Genomic DNA, 19,168 nt, shown 5'->3' with positions numbered 1-19,168 from the left:
GCCCCGGGGTGGGGCCGAGCCGTCGCCGCCGCTCCTCCGCCCCGGCCTGGCCATGCTGGACTTCGCCATCTTCGCCGTCACTTTCCTGCTCATCCTTGTGGGCGCCGTGCTCTACCTGTACCCGGTAATGCTGCCGGCGATGGAGCGGGGGGCGCTCGGCCCGGCCCGGCCCGATCCCCTCAGCAGGCGGGCTGATGGCGAGCGGCCGCGGGGCCGAGACAGCCCCGGGCCCGTCCCACGGCCCCCGGGCTCGGGCGGTGCCCCCAGCCCGGTCCGTGCCCCGCGGCCCGGGCGGGACGTGGCAGAGGCCTGCGGGAGAAGCTGCCGGGCAGGGCGTTCCCGGACAGCGCAGCCCCGGCACTCCTCATGAATGACCTGCTCCGGGAGTGAATCCTGCTTTCCAAAGGCGCGATCTGCTCGCCTTGAATTTTTGCAGGCCTCCGGGACGAATCTCTGTGTAATCCTACATTGCAAACGTGACCCTTTAAATCTTTACGCAGACATCTTTCATCTAACCAGATGAATAATCCTGGGTTAGCCAATGGTACCAGGCACACATTTGAGTTTTATCGGTTTAGCAGGTTTAAAGCCTGCAGATGTAGCATATCCAGCTTCTGTTTCATGTTTGTGAGTAGTGTAGTAGTATTGGTGTGGGAAATTCATCTCTCCTGCTGGAAAGCTGTTGGACCTGTATAAAATCTGAAGCTCGTGTAGATTGATGCATTTCCTTTTACTCTAGGCATCTAGGCAAGCATCAGGTATCCCTGGGCTGGCTCCAACTGATGAAAAGTAAGTGGTTTCTGTCTCCACATTGATCAAGTTCAATATTGGCAGAGGATGCTATTCATGACCAGATATCCTCTGTGTTTCTCAGGGATGGCAACCTGCCAGATATCATTGTCAGCAGCAGTTTACATGAGTTTCTTGTGAACCTTCATGAGAAATATGGGCCACTGGTCTCCTTCTGGTTTGGAAGACGTCTTGTTGTCAGCCTCGGCTCCATTGATCTCCTGAAACAACATGTTAACCCCAACCGGTTGTGTAAGTCTGTTACTTTGTCTTTGAGTCCATTTATTCTGGCCTCACTGGGCATCAAAGGAAGGGTGTCAGAGGAACTTGGGGTTTCATTTTACTTTCAAAGAAAGCGAGACTTTGTAGCTGACATGGTGGTTCAGATATGACTTTGGTCCTGCTTACTGGACTTGAGTATCAGTGACCAAGGGTTACTGCTGTCCAGTGGCCATCAAGAAATCAGCATGCTTGTGTCTTTTACCATCTCTCTACAGGCAAACGTTCAGGGAAAGCATCATGCTCATTAGTCACTTGATAGAGTATGGTGAACATCCTGTAGCTACTTGGCATATATTTTTAAAGCAGTTTGAAATACAGTTTAGGAGGGTAAAATTTGCTAAATTAAGTCTGAAAACAGCTCTGCTAGTTTGTGATAAAACCGCCATGCTGAACCATACAAGGCAGTTTTGAACTATTATTTCGTGTTTCTTTTGGTGTGTAGAATTTTGTGGTGGAAACCTTTAATGATCTTTCAGTCTTGGAAGTGGCCGGTGGTGCTTGTAGCTGAGTTGACCATCTTAGTCATGGGAGAGTATTTTAATTTATGGCCTAAGCCTCTTAGGTGGGTATTTTGCTTCCTGAGGTTATCACACTCAATAAGTTAACTCAGTTGATGTTTGGGTTTAATCTCTTGCTTTCCCAGTTTTTATCGTACAAGGTTGACTGAGGTGCTGGGTGCACACCTCTGACCTGATCCTGTAGGCTGTCTCTAGGCACAGGCAGATATCTCAGCTCACTTTATGCTCGGGTCGTGAGGGGTAAGCTTCATGTACAGTTGCCTGACAGAATCAGAAAAAGAAATAGTGACAATCTGGGAAAGGAGTGGGAGTTAACAAGGATCAGCAAGACACAGTGGATAACGATGGCACTCCAGAAGGTGGAAAACCACCCTGAAAGATCTGAATGCTCTCAAGTGTGTTTGGGGGAAATTAAGCAGACAGTCACTTTCTCAGAGCTCAGAGAAGTGGTGACAGGCCCCTGTGCAGCAAGATCTCAGAAATGTTCCAAATTTGGGAGGATCTGTGTGTCAGAGAAAGAGAAATACAGTGCCTGGACTTCAGTACAAGAAATTAGGTGACCCAAGCAGCTGCAGAGTAGCCTGGTATCTTGCTCTGCCAAGGGCTAAACATTTTTTTAAGGTTGGGGGATAAATGGGAAATGCATGTTGTACTTTGATAATTAGATTTTTAGACAAGGAAAGTGATAGAACTATGTTTATGTCAGGGATTCAGTTCAGAATTTGCTTGAATACTGATAAATACTGGTACTTGAAAGAGGGATCAAGGCTGCATTGTCTTGGAAAAGTGAAATGCAGTGTTGGGGACGTGAAATACTCCATCTTATGTTAGTATCCTACGCTGATGGCATTACTCTGGAGCCCTTTGTTAGCACAGGGCAGCAGAGTGAGATGAATATCCCTGAGGGCTGGGATAGCAGGAACGGGAACAAGAGGAGAAAAAGCTGGCTGCATGAATTGCCTGTGGGATAACATGGCCATGGAAAAAAAAGGATACATTGAGTCATGTTTTTCTGTAAAGAGAAGACTTTTGCACAAAATGAGTCAGACCTGGAGTCCTGTGTGTGGCTCTGACCTCTATACTCAGGCATGATTTTGAATAAAGCAAGTGAAAATAAAGGCTGCCAGTGCTGTCAGAGAAGAGGGGAGTCTGTCGTGCAGGAGAAGCCAGGGAAGGTGTGTTCAGCCCAAATGAAGAAACACCTTAGGAGAAGATCCTCATAAAGATAACAGACCTGAGAAGGAGGGTTCTTACGATCTCAGAGCTGGAAGAGCAGCAGTATTAGATGTATCACTGCTTTTCTTTTAGCACTGTTGCTTGCCAGAAGTGCTCAAACTGTATTAGAGGTGAGGAATCTTACAAGTTGTATTTCCTGAAGCATTGAGGTTTAAACAGCAGTAGCTGAGTGGCTGTAACAAAGCCCTTCCTGTACCCTTTCCTGGAGAGTGGGAATAGGGGTTGTAGTAGATCTCAGCCACAAACTGGCTCTGGGCAGCTCGAAGTTTTATTGGAGGTGTGTTCTTGCCTCTTCTGTGCACACAGTGCTGTAGGACAAGAGACAGCCCACAGTGGACTGCTTTATATCCAGCTCCTGACTCTTCAGCCTCACTTGAAAACCCATACCATGTGACTTTTCCTCAGTCATCTGGAGTGCCTGAGGCCACCATCCATCTTCATGCACACCTGACATTTGGTTTCCAAGGCTGAGATACAGGATTTGGCTCCAAGTATCATACAGAGGTTCCTGTCATCTCATATGTGTGTCATAGGTATGGCCAAACTTTTTAGAGACTGAGAGAGAGGTGCAGATAATGCATTTCTCATCAAAGCCTTGAAGCTGGACTAATTGAGTTCATAGTTATAAACATTTCCAGTGCCAGGAGACTCTTTTTCCTTAAGCTTCAAGCAGTGTTTGAAATTGGTATATTTTCATGGCCTCTTAAAGCTTGGTTGAGAATAATTTGCAAGGAGAATTCAAAGGAAGTAAAACTTTGCAGCTGGTACTGGTGATTCCCCTGAGTGGCTCTAGGGAAGCAGTTCAGGCCTACAAATGATGTGGATGTGAAGAGGGTGGACTAATGCTGGATTGCCAGGAGCAGGGGGTTCAGAGAGCAACTGGAAACTTCGGAGAGCAACTGAGTTGATGATGCGTTTTGGACTGGGGCAATGAACCTGAAGCAGACTGAATGCTGGAGATGGAGCTATGGGTCCTGGCCTGTCTAAACAAGACTTCATTGCTGTTCTGTGAGCATTTTACTGTGCAGATTCAGAGGTCCTTTCTGTCTCTGATGTTCAGTTCTGCTTGATTTCACTTAGATCTTCTCTCTGTATTTACTTGCAATGGTGTCCAGGACAGCACTCTGAGGTTTTTGGGATGGGGAAATTTCCATGTAAGTGAAAAGGACAGTCGAAATTTTGATATGTGTTACTAGGGGAGATGAAAATGTAACCCTGGAGATGTTTTCAAGACAAGGACAAAGGATGAAGTCTGTGCAAGTGCTGGCAGAGCAGAGCTCTCTCCAGAGGCAGTTCATGCCTTGTGGAGTCACTAGCCTCACACAGCTGTGCAGAAATAGTCCCTTCCCAAACAGCACGTGGCAGAGCCAACCCTCAGCAAAAGGGCAGCCTGGGCTCTGCGGCCCTGAGTGCACAACAGTGAATGTGTATTGGTGGTGTGGGATTGCCAGTTTAGTCTAGGGACACTGGGAGAAAAAAACCCAGAGCCCATGGCTAATCCAGCAGATTTCTTTCATATGCAGCAGGAAAACTTTGCAGTTTCAGCAGGTGTTGCTTCTAAGCATCCTCTAGCCTCTCTAGATGCCTCTGCTTGCTGAGTTTTCTGTGTGGGCTTTACCACCTGCCATGTGTCTTCCTGGCTGCCCAGTATTGTGCCTGGCTGTGCCAGTGCCAGTCAGCAGGGATCTGTGGCATGAATAGCAGCTCCATGACAAAGTACCTTGGAGGAGGAATTGTCAGCAGCAGCTAGAGGCACATAACAGCCCGCGCCACGTGGAGAGCTGCAGGTACCATCTGCTCTGCCAAAAGACACATGCTCATGCTCCTTGTCATTCAAAGTGGGAAAGAGGGTGAGATGCAGAGCTTAAAAACATTGGAAGGGAAAAGATGTGAGAGAAAAACATTTGGGAAAGATTACCATATTCATGCCTCTGGCCTCGTTAGCTGCTTTTATGTCTTTAGGTAGTAAGTCCTCTGCAGGTGGGAGTTTTCTTCTAAGTTTGCCTGGTAGCGTAATGAGGCCCCAGTCTCTGTGGGGAATCCTAGTTACATCCACAGCTGGTAAAGTCATATGTGTCTAGCCCAGTCTTGATGTTTTCTGATGCCTCAGAGGTTTCACTCTCCATCTGGGAGAAATAACAGACTGTGATAAACAGTGACAATATCTTTCTTGATAACCCTGATTGCTACTTCTAAATAGTTCCTTAAAGACTCTGCCAGTTCCACAAGACATGCAAAAGGTTTACAGAAAGGGAAAAACATATGCCATGCTGTATTGCGCAGTTTTGCATTGACACCTAATATCCTTCAGCAAATTTATTTAGTAGAGGTCCTTGGTGGTGAAATTCAGAGTTAAAAATTTCACTGAAATGAGTCATGGATAGGGAAATGATGTGGTTCTGTCTAGTTTGTACACTGATGCAAGTGTCTGTGTGGAAGGATTGAAGATGGAAAGAAAGTGATTAGCAGTATAAAGCTTTCTGTAGCTTAATGAGATATGGTTTTCTGTAGGAGCTTCAGAGCTTCAGTGCTGGAGGCAGCCCTGGCAGACAGGCAGATGCTAGTTTGGGAAGAGCTCCTCAGCAGGGAGCTCAGTGCACACAAGGGAAATCATACAGGAGCAGTAGGGTGTCAAACAAGGTTTGCTGGGTCTGTGATGCAAGGGAAAGAGTGCCAAGAGCAACCTCTGGCTAAATCTGTCGTGTGAGCTGGTATGTCCTGAGTGCATAGCCACGTTCAGGGCAGGAGGGCACACCAGACATGAAAGGAAATGTGCTAAAGAGACTGCAGGTCAGGCTGGAGGACAAGGGCAAGGACCATGCCACATTCACTCTTGTCACCAAGTCAGTGGCACAACCAGCTGGGAACTGGCAAATGGGGAGCAAGCTGTGAAGGTATTGTTACTAAAGAGTTACTTGGTAGAATAAGCAGACAAACTCTGTAGGGGGAGCTGATGACAGGGAGGCAATCAGCCCCAGAAGAAAGACTTCGAGGTACCAGCCCACACTGAGCAAGAGAAACTTGACACCCCGAAGAGACTTGTTGGAGGGGAAGGAGCAACACCTTGCTCTCTGCCCAGAAGTGGCAGTACCCAATTAAAGAGGCTGCTGTTTTCATGACTTTTGAATGGTGTTTCCTCTGTTTGCTTTCAGTGGATCCCTTTGAGACAATGCTGAAATCCCTCTTAAGGTACCAGTCCAGCCTGAATGGGGATACAGGAGAGAGCCACATGAGGAGAAAACTGTATGAGAACAGTGTGACCAAGTCCTTGCAAAGTAACTTTGCTCTCATCCAGAAGGTAACTGCCTTTGTACAGCAGAAAAGCCCTCTGTGGCTCACAGGGGAAGGTTTAGTGAGAATGATCACTAGGATAAAGGACCTGCACTCAAATTAGTGCTGGAGCTATAAGCATCTGAGATAGCAAACAGCCTCTGCCTTTCATGGTATGAATATTTGTGTTCTCTTAGCTCCAGTGGGCTGGGGGAAGGGCTGAGCTTGCATAATTTTCATGCCAAGATACCAGATGCAGGTGAAGATACTGTAGAGCCTGAATTCCAGATACATTTCCCAGGACAGGAAGATGGAGCAAGGAACCAGCTTTTGGGGCCACAAAGAGGTTTAGTCCAGCAGCCAGAATACGATCTCTTTTCCTATTCTGGAGCTGTCAGTATTAAAGGGTTTAAAGTTTCTTTTGTGACAGAGGGAACAAGAGAGGAGGATAGGGTTGCCTTGTTGGGGGGAGAGCCTTAAAAGAAGCGGAAGACTAGAGGCTAAAATGTTACTGTTTAACAATGGAAAGAAGCCTGGAAAGAGTTTAGCATTATTCCATAGCCATGAAAGTGTGGTCTGCCTTAGGAAGTGGGTGGGAATGTGTCCAGGGTGTGTTTGGTAAATAGACTGCTGGTGTTACTGCTAACTAATGGTTCATTCCCTCTCAAGCTGTCAGAAGAGCTGCTGGCCAAATGGCTGTCTCTCCCTGAGGCACAACATGTGCCACTCTGCCAGCACATGCTGGGCTTTGCCATGAAGTCTGTCACACAGACAGCTATGGGCAGCAGCTTTGAAGATGACCGGGAAGTCATCCGATTCCGCAGGCACCATGATGCAGTAAGTGTCTCAAAGAGCCAGGAAATCTCCTATTAAATTTTTCCAAACTAAAACCACAGAGCTACTGCCGAGACTTTAAAGTACAAGCTTGAGGACTCTGCCTCACTTATCCCAAGCTGAAACTGTTAGAAAGATCCTACTGCTGATCCTGCTGTCATTAGTCTGAGGTGTTTCTGAAGGATCCATGAGGATCAGGAACCTGGATCCAATGGCAGTTAGGTCGTCTTTGGGAAGAGAGTTAAACTCTCTTGGGACTGCTTTTCAAAGATCTTCTGAAGGCTCTGTGACACTGTGGAGAAAGCAAAATCTGAGGAGATCTCAAGCTGTATCCATATGTGGGGATGTTAAATATGCTGGTGATAGGGTGGGAAAGAAACAATTCTGTCTCCCATTTAAGATTCCCATACCTTTTCCCCTACAGTTGTAATTACAGTTGTTTCATTTCAGCTTAATTCCACCTGTCACAGACATAGTGTCTGAAATGGGATGTAGTGTCCTAAAGAGAAGATCAGTTCCATATTGACAGGAAGTCTTAATTTTATTTGGTGTTTTCATTTTCCTGAGTAGGGAAAAATAGAATAGTCCCAGCAGTCTCAGCCTACGGTGAGTGATGGTGCTCTTCTCTCTGTCTTTCTTCCAGATCTGGTCAGAGATTGGGAAAGGTTTCTTGGATGGGTCTCTTGACAAAAACATGACTAGGAAGAAGCACTATGAAGATGGTAGGTTTCTCCCAAAATTAGAGTTTTCCTCCCACTCTGATTAACACTTAGGAATTAGCTAGCATGTGAAAGCACTTCATTTGCCCAGTTGTCTTGGTTTTTCTTCAGAGTTGCTCATCATGCCGTAAGCTACCAGATACGTTGTACTTACTCTCACAATAGATCATTATTTCAGAGTTGAGTGGCAAGCTGCCTCTATGTGAGAAGTTGTAGGACTAAAACTCTAGTTCCAGGTCTAGTTCTGGGGTCTGTCCAGTCTGGAGAGTGATAGAGGGGAAGAATCAGGGTATGCTTCCTCCCTTCCTGTTCTGTTCCCTAGTGTCCACTTTTGACCTGTCTTGGAGGCAAGCAACTGTGCTTGGTGGAGACAGATGGAGCCCCTGGATTGGCCTGTATGGGCATTCAAATGATGCACCATCTGGGGCCTGTACTGCCAGACAGTCACTCACAGGCTGGAAGACACCAGTACAGAGGTGCTGCTTTGTTGGATACACCATCAGATAGCCTCTGATGTGCTCTTACAAGATAACATGATTTTGAGGTCTGTTGTAGTGGTACATCTGTTTCTCATACATTTTATAGTAAGTTATTTTAATTTTAGGTTGTCTTACCTTTTTTATTCTTAATGATTAAACTATTTCAATATTGATAGATAAGATGCTAAATTAAAGTAGATTGTATCTGGAACTAAAGTTTTGCTTGTAAGTCTTCCAAACCCAGTGTTTCCTTCTTCATACTTCTGGTTCTGTGGGTTTCAGAGCCTGAGGACAACTTCTGCCCCACTGAAATGGGTTCCTCCCATGGTCATCCTTCCTGAGTTATAGTATGATGCATGAGGACACACGTTTCACAAACTCCAGATAGTGAGCTTTGGTGTTTGAGTGTTACTGGCTTTCCTACGCAGAGAGGAGGAAGGAAGGTAATTCTAAGACAAAGGAACTGAACTGGGCCTTGATAAATGGAGTTTCAGACTCAAATTCTGCTCCATGTTTCTTAGATAGCCTTCAGTAGGTCATTTAAACCAGACAGGCAATGGTGTCTAGGTCCCAACTCCCCCTGGTTCCCACAGCAGTGACCAGGAGTTAGGCACTCACGTATCTTCAGATATGTGGACTGTGTGCCAAAACCCTCCCACGTTTCCCCCCCATTCCTCTCTCTGTCTCTGCAGACTTTCTTTAGCACAGAGCTATCTTCTTGCACTGTGCCTGTAGAACTCCTGGCCAAAGGGGCTCCATCAGTCCTGGGCTGTAGTAATTGTGACTCTGCAGGTCATGTCACCAGAGTTATGTGGCTCATACATGTTTTCGTGCGGGCTGATTAAATGCATTCTCTGATGGTTCAACAGCTTTATTTGTCTACCCCTTATGTGATTTCACCTCACAGAGTACACTTTGCTTATACCTGTAAGGATGGCTTTTTATGGCAACCTGTGCTATTTGGTTCCTGCATTTTCAGCTAAATTTGGGATACTGCCTTCCAAATTGACAGTAACATGTAACAGAGGGTGCTTCTGTAAGTGAGCCCAGTAGGGACAGCTGGTCTGAAAATCTGCTTGAGGAGATGGATTTGCTTCTCTGCAGCACCAGGATGACCAGGTTTTAAAATAAACATTTCTTTTTTCTTCCAAAGCTCTGGTGGAGATGGAATCCATCATAAGGAAGGTAACAAAGGAGCGCCGAGGCAGATCATTCAACAGGCATGTCTTTATAGACACCTTGCTGCAGGGGAGCCTGAGTGACCAGCAGGTCTGTGCAGCTGTTACCTCCTTACACAGTAATGGATTTTTGCCAGATGAGCAATGCATTACATTGTAGCCTTTGATTAATATAAGTTTTTGCATCTTAGATTCTTTACCAAAGCAGGGCTTCTAGTTCATTTTTTCCACTCGTGCATTATTTGATTGCATTAGACTTTGGTAGATTTCCTCACCGCTGCTTCATAGCTATTTTTATAAACCAGAAGTATGTTAATACTAAGCGTGTCTCGTGCAATTCCAGTGGAAGTTCTACAGAGAGTTCAGTTCATGTCTTCTAGATGAATTTCCTGCTCTCTGCACTAAAGGGATTTAATGTGCTTGAGTGGAGAGTGTGCCACTTCTTTTTTCTCTTTACAATCTTAGGAACTTCATTCCCTGAAGTAGATTTTCTTTTCTAGATTCTGGAAGATACAATGATTTTCTCTTTGGCAGGATGTGTAATCACTGCTAACTGTAAGTACAATAACTGTAGGTAATTTCCCATCCTTACACTCAGCTGCCAAAAACTGTGTGTGAGGACATGAGACTTACCCTAGGCTAATAAAAAATTGTATTAATCATTCTTTCTCCTGAGCTACATATGTACAGTAGAAGCTAATTTTTACATCAGACTGTTGGCATAGCCTCACAGTTAGTGAGCTGAATCTAAGCTATATTTGACAACCTTTCCAGTCTTATGGTGAACCTTAGCATTTCTACCCAATACTTTTTGCCTCCATTCTCAACCCCAGATAGCTGATGCTAAATTTGATGAAAAATCACCAAAACAAATAAGCCACAAAGATCATGTTGTAAAATAGGTTCAGGCACATAGGAAGAAAGTTAGAGTGCTAGCATCTGTCTGGGTGCTTTGAATTTCTAGAGGATAGGTGTGTTCCATGTATGGAGGACTTGCAAAGAAGCTAGTCTGAGATTTATGCAAGAATTACAGAAAAACCCCAAACAAATAAAAATACAAACTGAAGCTGTGTAAAATACATTATGATAAAGGGATGGTTATCTGGCCTTGTACCTCAGCCAATGGGGCTGTGACTCCAAAGAAAATCTCCAGGATGCATCTCGGTGTTAAAGAATGGTGTAAGTAAATCAGATAACTGTGGTAATACTCTCTCCAGAGAATATCCTCTCCAGGTACTCAAGGAAGACTGTAATTTTAAGGGACTTGAATCCACATGGATTCACGGAATTACAAAATATTCAGAGTTGGAAGGGACCCACAAGGATCATCAAGTCCAAGATTCTAGATAGTTCTCATGAACAGACATTTTTGAGAGCTAGAAACATTTCCTTGTAGCTTTAGGGAAACTACATCCTACACACTTATTTCTTATGCAAGAAATTTTTCTCACTCTGCTAGTGAAGATAATCTCAAATACCTCAAAAAATAGATGGGGGAGGGACAAGTGCTTGCCAACATCTGCAGAGAGCTCCCTTCAGGAGCCCCAGGCACTGGCTGGCTGGAGCACTTACCTGAGATGTGCTAGGGAAGACCCCCAAATAAGGGAATTTTCTAAAGCTTTGAACAAACCAGCCCTTCATTTGCATGGTTGGTGTAATAGCCCTGATTCCCCAGGGTTTGTTGGGCTGTGTAGTCCCTTTGCCAGAGCTGTGGGCCTGTGTGCTTTAGTCCTGCACAGCTCTCTACTCTTCCTACCACTGAATGCAGAATCAGCACAGACTGCTGTGAACAGAGGTCACCTTTTTTTTAGGCCAAAAAGTAATGTTGAAAATACAGGAAGTAAGAACACTGAATGCCATTTGTAAAGGATTGAATTTTCTGGGTCCAGTCTTGTCTTGATTCCTTCCCCAGTGTGTACCTGGGCAGTCTATTTCCTGACAACCTCAGAAGAAGTTCAGCAGAATCTCTACAAGGAGATGGACCGTGTTCTGGGGAAGGGACCAATTACACATGAGAAAATTGAGCAGCTCAGGTGGGTCCTATAGAAGGAATGCAGAGGAAGGCTATGCCATGTGGTGGGGACAGGCGTTTGCTGTGGAGTCTGATGCCAAGCCTGCACTAGGCCAGGAGAAGGCATCCAAAAGCTACTTACTACCTTTTTTTCTTTCTGGAAGTGATCAAACCACAGGATGACTTGCAACACAGAGACGATTTGCTGACACTCAAGACACAGGGACCAAGGTGCTCACTCGAGGGTGTCTGTAGGGAACCCTTTAGGTTCATCAGCAGAGGAGAAGCACAGAATCAGTGCCCTGGCTGCAAGGCCAAAATTTTTGCTCACTGTCTGGTTTCTGTCCTAATTTTCCAGAAGTAGTAGAAGTAATCAGTCATTTTCATGGTTGGATATAGAGATAGTTAGAGAGAAAGCATGGACCAGTCTTCTTTTCAAAGGGCCACAAGTAATGATGACTGGTCAACAGTGTGCCTTTATGTTTTCTGCATTTGTTGTGTTGGTGCAACCAGGTGCATTTTGTATTTGGACTAGTGTTAGGGTTTCAGTAAGGGAATATTGAGTGTGTGGTTTTCTTGCTGCTTCTTGTATGAGTGAGAGGTACAGGAAAAGGGCTGGTGTGTTTATGCATCTTAGCAGATTTAGTTTGGTTTAAAACCTGAAAGAAGAGGGATTCTGTTAACCTTATGTGAAAGCTGTTAATGAGATTTAATGCTTCTTGCAAAGATGTTGGAAGTCCTTGCCAGAAAAAAAAGGAGTGTCTCTAAATACAGCAGTTGACTCTGCTTGCTGCCACAAGGATGTGGGCAAGCTTCTCTCTGGGAGTGACACTAACCAAGGGTTGCTGGTTGCAGGTACTGTCGGCAAGTCCTGTGTGAGACAGTGCGGACAGCAAAGCTCACTCCCATTGCTGCACAGCTGCAGGAGCTGGAGGGCAGAGTCGACCAACATACTGTCCCCAAAGAGGTAGGGCAGTGCTGGGAGCACTAGGCCACTCTCCTTTCCTGCAGAGGAATTTGCTGTTTCCTCTTCTTCCAGACCAGGGATGAGGCAGGAAGACCATTTCTTCTGACAGGTGCTCTGTCATCTGAAAGTACAGTTTAGCTCAAAGTTTGCCTGCAGTTCTTCTGTGGGAGAGGCTTTGCAAATTCAGGTTTTCTTGCTGAGCAAATTTGCTTCTGCTTCTAGGTCCACCAGGGATGAGTAAGCTTTTGAAGGGACCTATGGGCTCAGTTATGCATAAAAGAGCATTGTTTCAGGCTTAATCATATCACATCATTCATCATACCACCTTCCCTTCCAGAGAGTAAAGTAGTCCATACATACATCTCAGCAAGCATAGAGAAATGGGGTCACACCCTCTGTAACCACCAACAATTACAGCGTGATTCTTAGAAATTAAAATCCTAACATCTGGGCATGGATTATGAAAATCTGTAGATGAATACTGCATAATTGTCTTTTTAATCCACCTAAATATGAGTAGTCTACAGAATAATCATCATGCGGCAGAGCTGTCAAGAGGTGTCTTTAATTGTGCATTTCCTTCTGCATTGACATGTTGTAATTCTCTTTGCAGACACTTGTGCTTTATGCTCTTGGTGTGATGCTGCAGGATAGTTCATCTTGGCCATCACCATACAAGTATGTATAATCGACTTTAATTGCAACTAATTCCTTTGCTTTGTTAAATTGGATCTTACAGCACAGCCTTCTGTGCTGCAGGGCCTGCCTTAAGCAGATTCTGGAGATGAAAGGGAGTCTGTAAAAAAATCCGTTTATGAAGGTCTGGGTTTGTTTGTCTCCATGAGCATGGTTTTGGAACAATTTAAGTCAGGTTCCTCTGATGCTCCAGTCTGTGTGTGTGCATGTATGTGTTAGGGTTTAGTAAAAACTTTTTTGTGCATATACACGGAGCTTCCCTGGCTAATGCTGGTGAATTCTGTTAAAGGTTTTCTGTGAAACAATGCCTTGAATGGCTTTGGAATCACTGCTTGTCATTATGAAATGTCAGTCTGAAGGAAGGAGGAAATGTCGGTCTGAAGTTGTGGGTTTTTAGGGTGAAGGGAAATGCTACCTCAATATTTTGGTCTGCCTGTGAAAACTGAAGTGGATCTAGGCCACTATTTTGGAGGTTAAAGAAAAAAATCGCTGTAGCTTCCTGTGGCCTCCAGGTGGCAAATACTAACCTGTATCTGATTTACTTCGCTTGGACTGCAAAAAATGTGGGTCAGTTATTCTGAACAGACAGAACAGACAGCTGAGATTTAGAAGAAAGAATAGAGCCTTTAGAACAGCACTTGTGCTCTCCTGCAATTGCACCTTTTAGAAAAGGTCAGGCATTCATGCACCAGTCTACGAGCAGCTTGGCAGGGATTGCCTCCCAGGGTAGGTCACACCTGTGCTCAGGTTGCTGAGGCCCCAAGGGACTGACAGTGAGGACTGCTATGAGCATTGTATGTTTGTTTCAGGAATCTGGGGTTGAGGTTTAGCTTGAGGTAGATGAAGAATTCCATGACAGGAGACCAGCTCTGTGTGATCCTTTCACCCATCTACTGTACAAAAACACTGTTTGCCCTCCCTGCTTTTTTGCTAGGCAGCTGTATTTTCTCTCCTATTACAAAATCTGTAATTTTCACTTGAGTTCAGGGGAAATGTAAGTTTGGTGCTGCTTTTCCTAAGGATCAGCATGCACATGCCCTTTTACCTTGTTAGGAGCAGAGCTTGGATGTTTAAGCAGGGAAATGAAGGCTTGAAGTATTTAGCAGAAAGGTTCAAAAGAACAGTCTTCTGCCCATCAAATTTTGTGTTTGGAGGGGGGTTAATACTTAAATTGAATGTTATTTTATTAGTTTCCCTTGTTTTAACTCATGCCAGCCCTGGATAATAATTTTCTCACAGCCTCTACCATCTTAAAGCTGGAAACCACTTTTCTCACTTGAATGACTCACTGGCTTCCGTCCCCTAGAACATAGACATACACACACCAGCTGCTTGAAGAGAAGGGTGAGGGGCAAGGAGAAAAGGGAAATACTTTTGGAAGTGAAAAAGGAAGGGACTCAGAGGGGCAGAGAGAGAGACAGACAAATGAGATTGTGTGTGCCCTGGAGGAGAATAGAGGGTAGCTAATGGCATCAGCTCAGTTATGTGCTGCACGTTAGTTCCAGCCCTGTCTCACACTACCTCAGTTTGTCAGCATTTTGACCAAGATGGGACATAGCTGACCAGCTGAGAACATTGATGGAATGGATGCATAATTGCCTTCATAGATTTGTGCAGAATGACCCAGAGAGAGCAAATTAGTGAGATTCTCTATTTCATTTCCAGTTCTTTACTTGTGTGTGTGTGCATGTTTTTGGGGAAAGGATGCTGTGCCTCCTCAGAAAACCCTAATATGTTTCATCTTTTATAGGTTTGACCCAGGCAGATTCAATGAGGAATTAGCCATGAAAAACCTCTCCTTACTGGGTTTCTCAGGAAGCCAGGAGTGCCCAGAGTTGAGGTGAGCATAGGGAAGGTCTTAGTGTCTGTGGCAGACAGGAGAGAAGGTGCTTCCAGCATCTTGGTGTTACTGCTGGGACAACCTGTCCAAGCTAGCTGTCGTCCTTTGGCAAATTGACATCATAGCAAGGTTTTTATTTTTTTCTTCTGATCCTTCCCTCAGGTTTGCCTATATGGTGGCCACGGTTCTGCTGAGTGTCCTGGTAAGGAAACTGTATCTCCACCCAGTGAAAGGACAAGTCATGGAGGCAAAATATGAACTGGTAACCTCACCAAAGGAGGAAGCCTGGATAACAGTGTCTAAGAGAAGCTAAGAGCAAGCAAAACAAGGGGTTAAAAGTGCCAGCAGTGAAGTTCTGAGCAAGGGTCTTAACAAGAATTGTACTGGCACCATGTTTACTCGGCCAAGGAATTTTATATCCAGATTTTTTTACTTTCCATAATCTTAACCTCATGCCTATCTTGAGTACTTTCTATAATTCAACCAGTAGTCATATTAAAGTAGATTTAATTGATATGTCTTTTTTATATTTGCTTTTGGATTTCTGGCCAAACCTTTGCAAAGGAAGCAACAAAATTTTGCAGTGGTGTATGTATGAAATACGGGGTGCCAGCTAGTCAAAGATCAGAGCTCTGGTTAACCCAATCTCTTTCCAATAGCAGCCAGAGCTGGGTAGGAGTGCCCCTCTTATTCAGTGGAATGCTTCTTCCTAGCTAAATAAGACCTTGGAGACACAAGGACAAAGCCTTTCTCTATATATAGGTATTTTTATTCAAAGTGTCTTTCCCTCCCTTGAGCTATATCTGTCAGGAAGAGCAGATATATCCTGTGAGAAGTATGTGTGAGTGTGAGAAAGAGAGAAAAAAGTGGGGTGGGAATTGCACCACTAGTTCTCATGCTGTGTAATCTTGCTATGCTCTGGGGTTGCATGAAAAAGGATGACTGAGAAATGCTAGTAAACCAAGAGGAATAAATTTGGTTTGGCCCCTGAGAAAACAGAAGCATCAGTAATAATATAATGAAATGAAATAAAACCACAGAACAAAGCCTCAAGAAAGGGAGGCTCTATCCTGACAATTCTGAGGGCAGTGTCTAATCTAATCAACATCAGAAATTGGCAGATGCTTGCAATTTATTCAGCACTGGGTCAGCGTAAGACTGATCATGCAAATACTGGAGAGTGCTGATTTCATAGGGCTCTAGATTAATGTTGTACTTAATAACTTAAAAGCCTTTCAAAGAATCCTTTTCCTCCTCCAAAACGTGTGCTCGCCAAAGAAGCACTGAATGTTGCATGTTCACATGCTTTTTCCTGCTTCTTCCTTTCTTTTTTGCCAATCATAGGACACCTCCATTCAAAGCCTCACTGAATGGTTTGCAAGGCAGGAACCTCCTACCCCATCATTGCATTGGAGTAATTGCCATCTGACTTACTGTTCACGTTGTGGATCTTCCCTTTTTTCTCTTACATTTTTCTCTTTATCTGATCTTTATAAATCTTTTCTCCATACACCTGACTTCTCTGTTAGCTCCAGTTCCTAGCCCCCTTCCCACCCAGCAGCTATGTGGTGGTAGGTGAGGGGTTTCTCAGCCTGCAGCTGTGTCTGCCTAAGCTGTACTGTGCACCACAGAGCAGGCCAAGAGTGTGTGCCTCCCATTAGAGCTACATTTTACTGCTTGTGCAGACACAGTACACCTAACTGCTAACTGCAGTTCTTATTTCTACAGATGTGGATATTTTCACCAGTGTATTCCAGGTCTGGAAATTTGCTGCTCTTTTAAAAATGTTTTTGCTCTTGCCTGAGGTGTGCCAGCCTGAATGCAATCCTGTCAGCTCTTACAGGGTTAACAGCTGATGCCATCCTCTGTGGGCACCAGACAAAGAAAATTCTGCTCTTGGGTTTAACATGTCAGCTCTGCTTTTGGTGGAGCTATAGAGATTCAGATGCCCCCCATGTAGCTTCTGTTGGGGTAGAGTGATACAGAGATATTGGGCAGAAAAAGGACAGTTGTGCAGTTCAGCTCCCTGTCTCTCTTGCATTGATTTTTATAATGAACTGCAAGAAAGCTCTTGCTAATCTGACCTCCACTTCACTAAAGGCTGGTCGTGTCCCCAGATGGCAATTCATGTCAGGCTTTGCTTCACTGCTTATGCAAAAAGGCGTATTTTCTTGAAGGTTGCAGATGTTTCCTAAACCTTCTGGAGAAATCAGCATGGTAAAGAATTTCATATTAAAACATCCTGGGATGTGCAGAGGAGGCAAAATGAAGGCTAAGGTGTTGCTTTCTTTGGAAAATATTGTAGGATTGTCCCTGCTAGGAGCTGAACCAGGAATATAATTGGGCAATGAAGATCTACTTTAGGAGTGAAGCTTTCAAACACTAGAAAAGCTTTCCAAGTGTAATTGTCCAGGTTTCTGTTACAGCATTTCTCTGCCTTGCTGGACCTGATCAAACTGCCTTGAAACAGCTGCTTCCCCAGTTACAGGAATCAAAAATGGGAGTGATTCCATATAATTTGTTACCAGTTTTCCATTAGCTTGCACCCATAGGCTGTGCTCAGTCCAGGCCAGTGATGAAGCCTGCTACAGGAGTCCATGACTGATACAGAAGAATGGGGCTCAGTGTGCTGGAGAAAGCCGGTTATAAGTTTGTGTTTGCTCAAAACTGCTTTCAAAAAAACACCCTGACTCATCAGTTAAGGAAATGTGTTGAGCATGGAGGGAAAGGAGGGGGGTATGGCACTCTCAGGCATTTGTAATGCACTGCTGGGAGTGACACTGAGGTCACAGCACATTGTTTGCTGAAGTCTGTAGGTTTCTATTCCTTGCTCCATGTGTGTCAGTCACTTCAGACAGCCCAACTATGGCGATTTAGTGCAACACTCATCAGCCTAGCTGTGGATCCTTGTGCAGTAAACTCCTTTTTTTGTATGGGAATGTTCATGGAAGGGAGCTTTCTTAGGAAGTTTTAATCCATTTTGATTTGAATGAAAACTGAAATATCAGTTTTCTCCTATTTTTGCCCTCACCCCTTGTCTAGCATGCACTGTCACTTGTTCTTGTTTAGCCTGGTCTCCTAAAGAATACTTGTGTTCAGAGGGTGTGCACCCTTCCCACTTACATTTGGCCATTTTCCCCCTTCTCTTACAAGAACTAAATTCTGAGCCCTTGGGGCAAATCAGCTGCATTTGACAGGGATTTTAATTTCTCTATACTCTTTTGTTCCTGCAGATTTTGTGAGGAGAAGAGGATTGAGATAGGGAGTCTATGCTAGCCATGTCACAAGATTGCAGTCACAGCCACAGCACTGTCGATGGCAGCCCAGGGAAGAGCCTGAGTAAAGCACTGATGGAGGTAACCAATCTCAGGATCTAGTCAATAGAGCACAGGGCTTTGTCAGTGCTGCTCAGACCCACACACTAAGGAAATGTGTAAAGTCCAGAGATGCTTTCTGCCTGTTACATGGGGATATGGGCAAGCACTGCAACCTGTGGAAAATAATGTCTTAGTCTAGGAAGAAAGCCAAGAGGAGGAGGTTGCTTCTATAATATAGGGAATTGTTGCTTTTTATGCTTCATATTCCTCCTCTACACCAGCAAGCTGCTTTACAAATTTGACAGGATGGTTTTGAAAAGCACCCAGAAAAACTGTCATTTCATTCCTTAGAGTCTTACTGTAGGACAAGTTTCTACAGAAAGCTGCAAGCTCATGAAAGGTAAGAGGCCAAGTGTATCTCTGTGCCTATGCAACCTGCTGCCCTCAGAAGCAGCAGCCAGCACAGGTGGTGGGAGCAGCCAAGCCATTTTGATGCTCTTTATGGCTGGCAAAGCCTTATGCTTTTGCCCCTGTCCTGGTGGCAACTGGTGAGGCAGTTGTCAATAACTTTGAGCAGAGCAGACAGTTTACTGATCTAGCCTCCCATTACCTCCAAAATATCCATGAATATTGTTATCTCCACATTTTAATTAATGTGAACTACATATAGAAGCACCATTGCAAATTAATATCCTGTTAATAATAGTAATATTTTTCTGTTCCCAGCAGTTAAAGGATTTGCTGGCAATGGCTGTGGCGTGCACCACAGAGTTTAGGGCTGCATGTTTTATTTTCCATTGTTACATGGAAAGGATGGTCTTGGCAATCTCTGTCCTACTTGCTGCAGAAGTAAATGTTGGTTGTTGGGCAGGGTGAATGTTGGCTGGTTTGAAGTCCCTTGGGCAGCTGTTGTGCCAGCTCCTCCACTAGCTGTGCAATTACATGAACTTGGGGCTGTTGGCAGTCCAGATTGGGAAAACACTCTCACCTGCACAGTCAATTATTGACTTCCTTTTTGTGCCCAGGTCCTCT

The 19,168-nt window shown here is 44.7% G+C and overlaps 1 protein-coding gene across 1 annotated transcript; it reads left to right on the top strand.

Moving 5' to 3' along the window:
- The first annotated feature begins 12 nt into the window (after positions 1 to 12).
- Positions 13 to 15,333, top strand: CYP20A1 (cytochrome P450 family 20 subfamily A member 1). Its single transcript, XM_014880328.2, has 13 exons — positions 13 to 124; positions 740 to 789; positions 875 to 1,041; positions 5,978 to 6,123; positions 6,765 to 6,932; positions 7,573 to 7,651; positions 9,281 to 9,396; positions 9,806 to 9,860; positions 11,218 to 11,338; positions 12,172 to 12,283; positions 12,897 to 12,961; positions 14,730 to 14,819; positions 14,982 to 15,333. Exons 1-13 carry the CDS (start codon positions 53 to 55, stop codon positions 15,130 to 15,132), a joined length of 1,392 nt encoding a protein of 463 aa, XP_014735814.1. The 5' UTR covers positions 13 to 52; the 3' UTR covers positions 15,133 to 15,333.
- Positions 15,334 to 19,168: the final 3,835 nt, after the last annotated feature.

The sequence above is a fragment of the Sturnus vulgaris genome, chromosome 7, assembly GCF_052056855.1.
Source record: "Sturnus vulgaris isolate bStuVul1 chromosome 7, bStuVul1.hap1, whole genome shotgun sequence".
NCBI lineage: Eukaryota > Metazoa > Chordata > Aves > Passeriformes > Sturnidae > Sturnus > Sturnus vulgaris.
The sequence above is the reverse complement of the archived record's forward strand: the minus strand, read 5'-3'. Positions and strand labels throughout refer to the sequence as shown.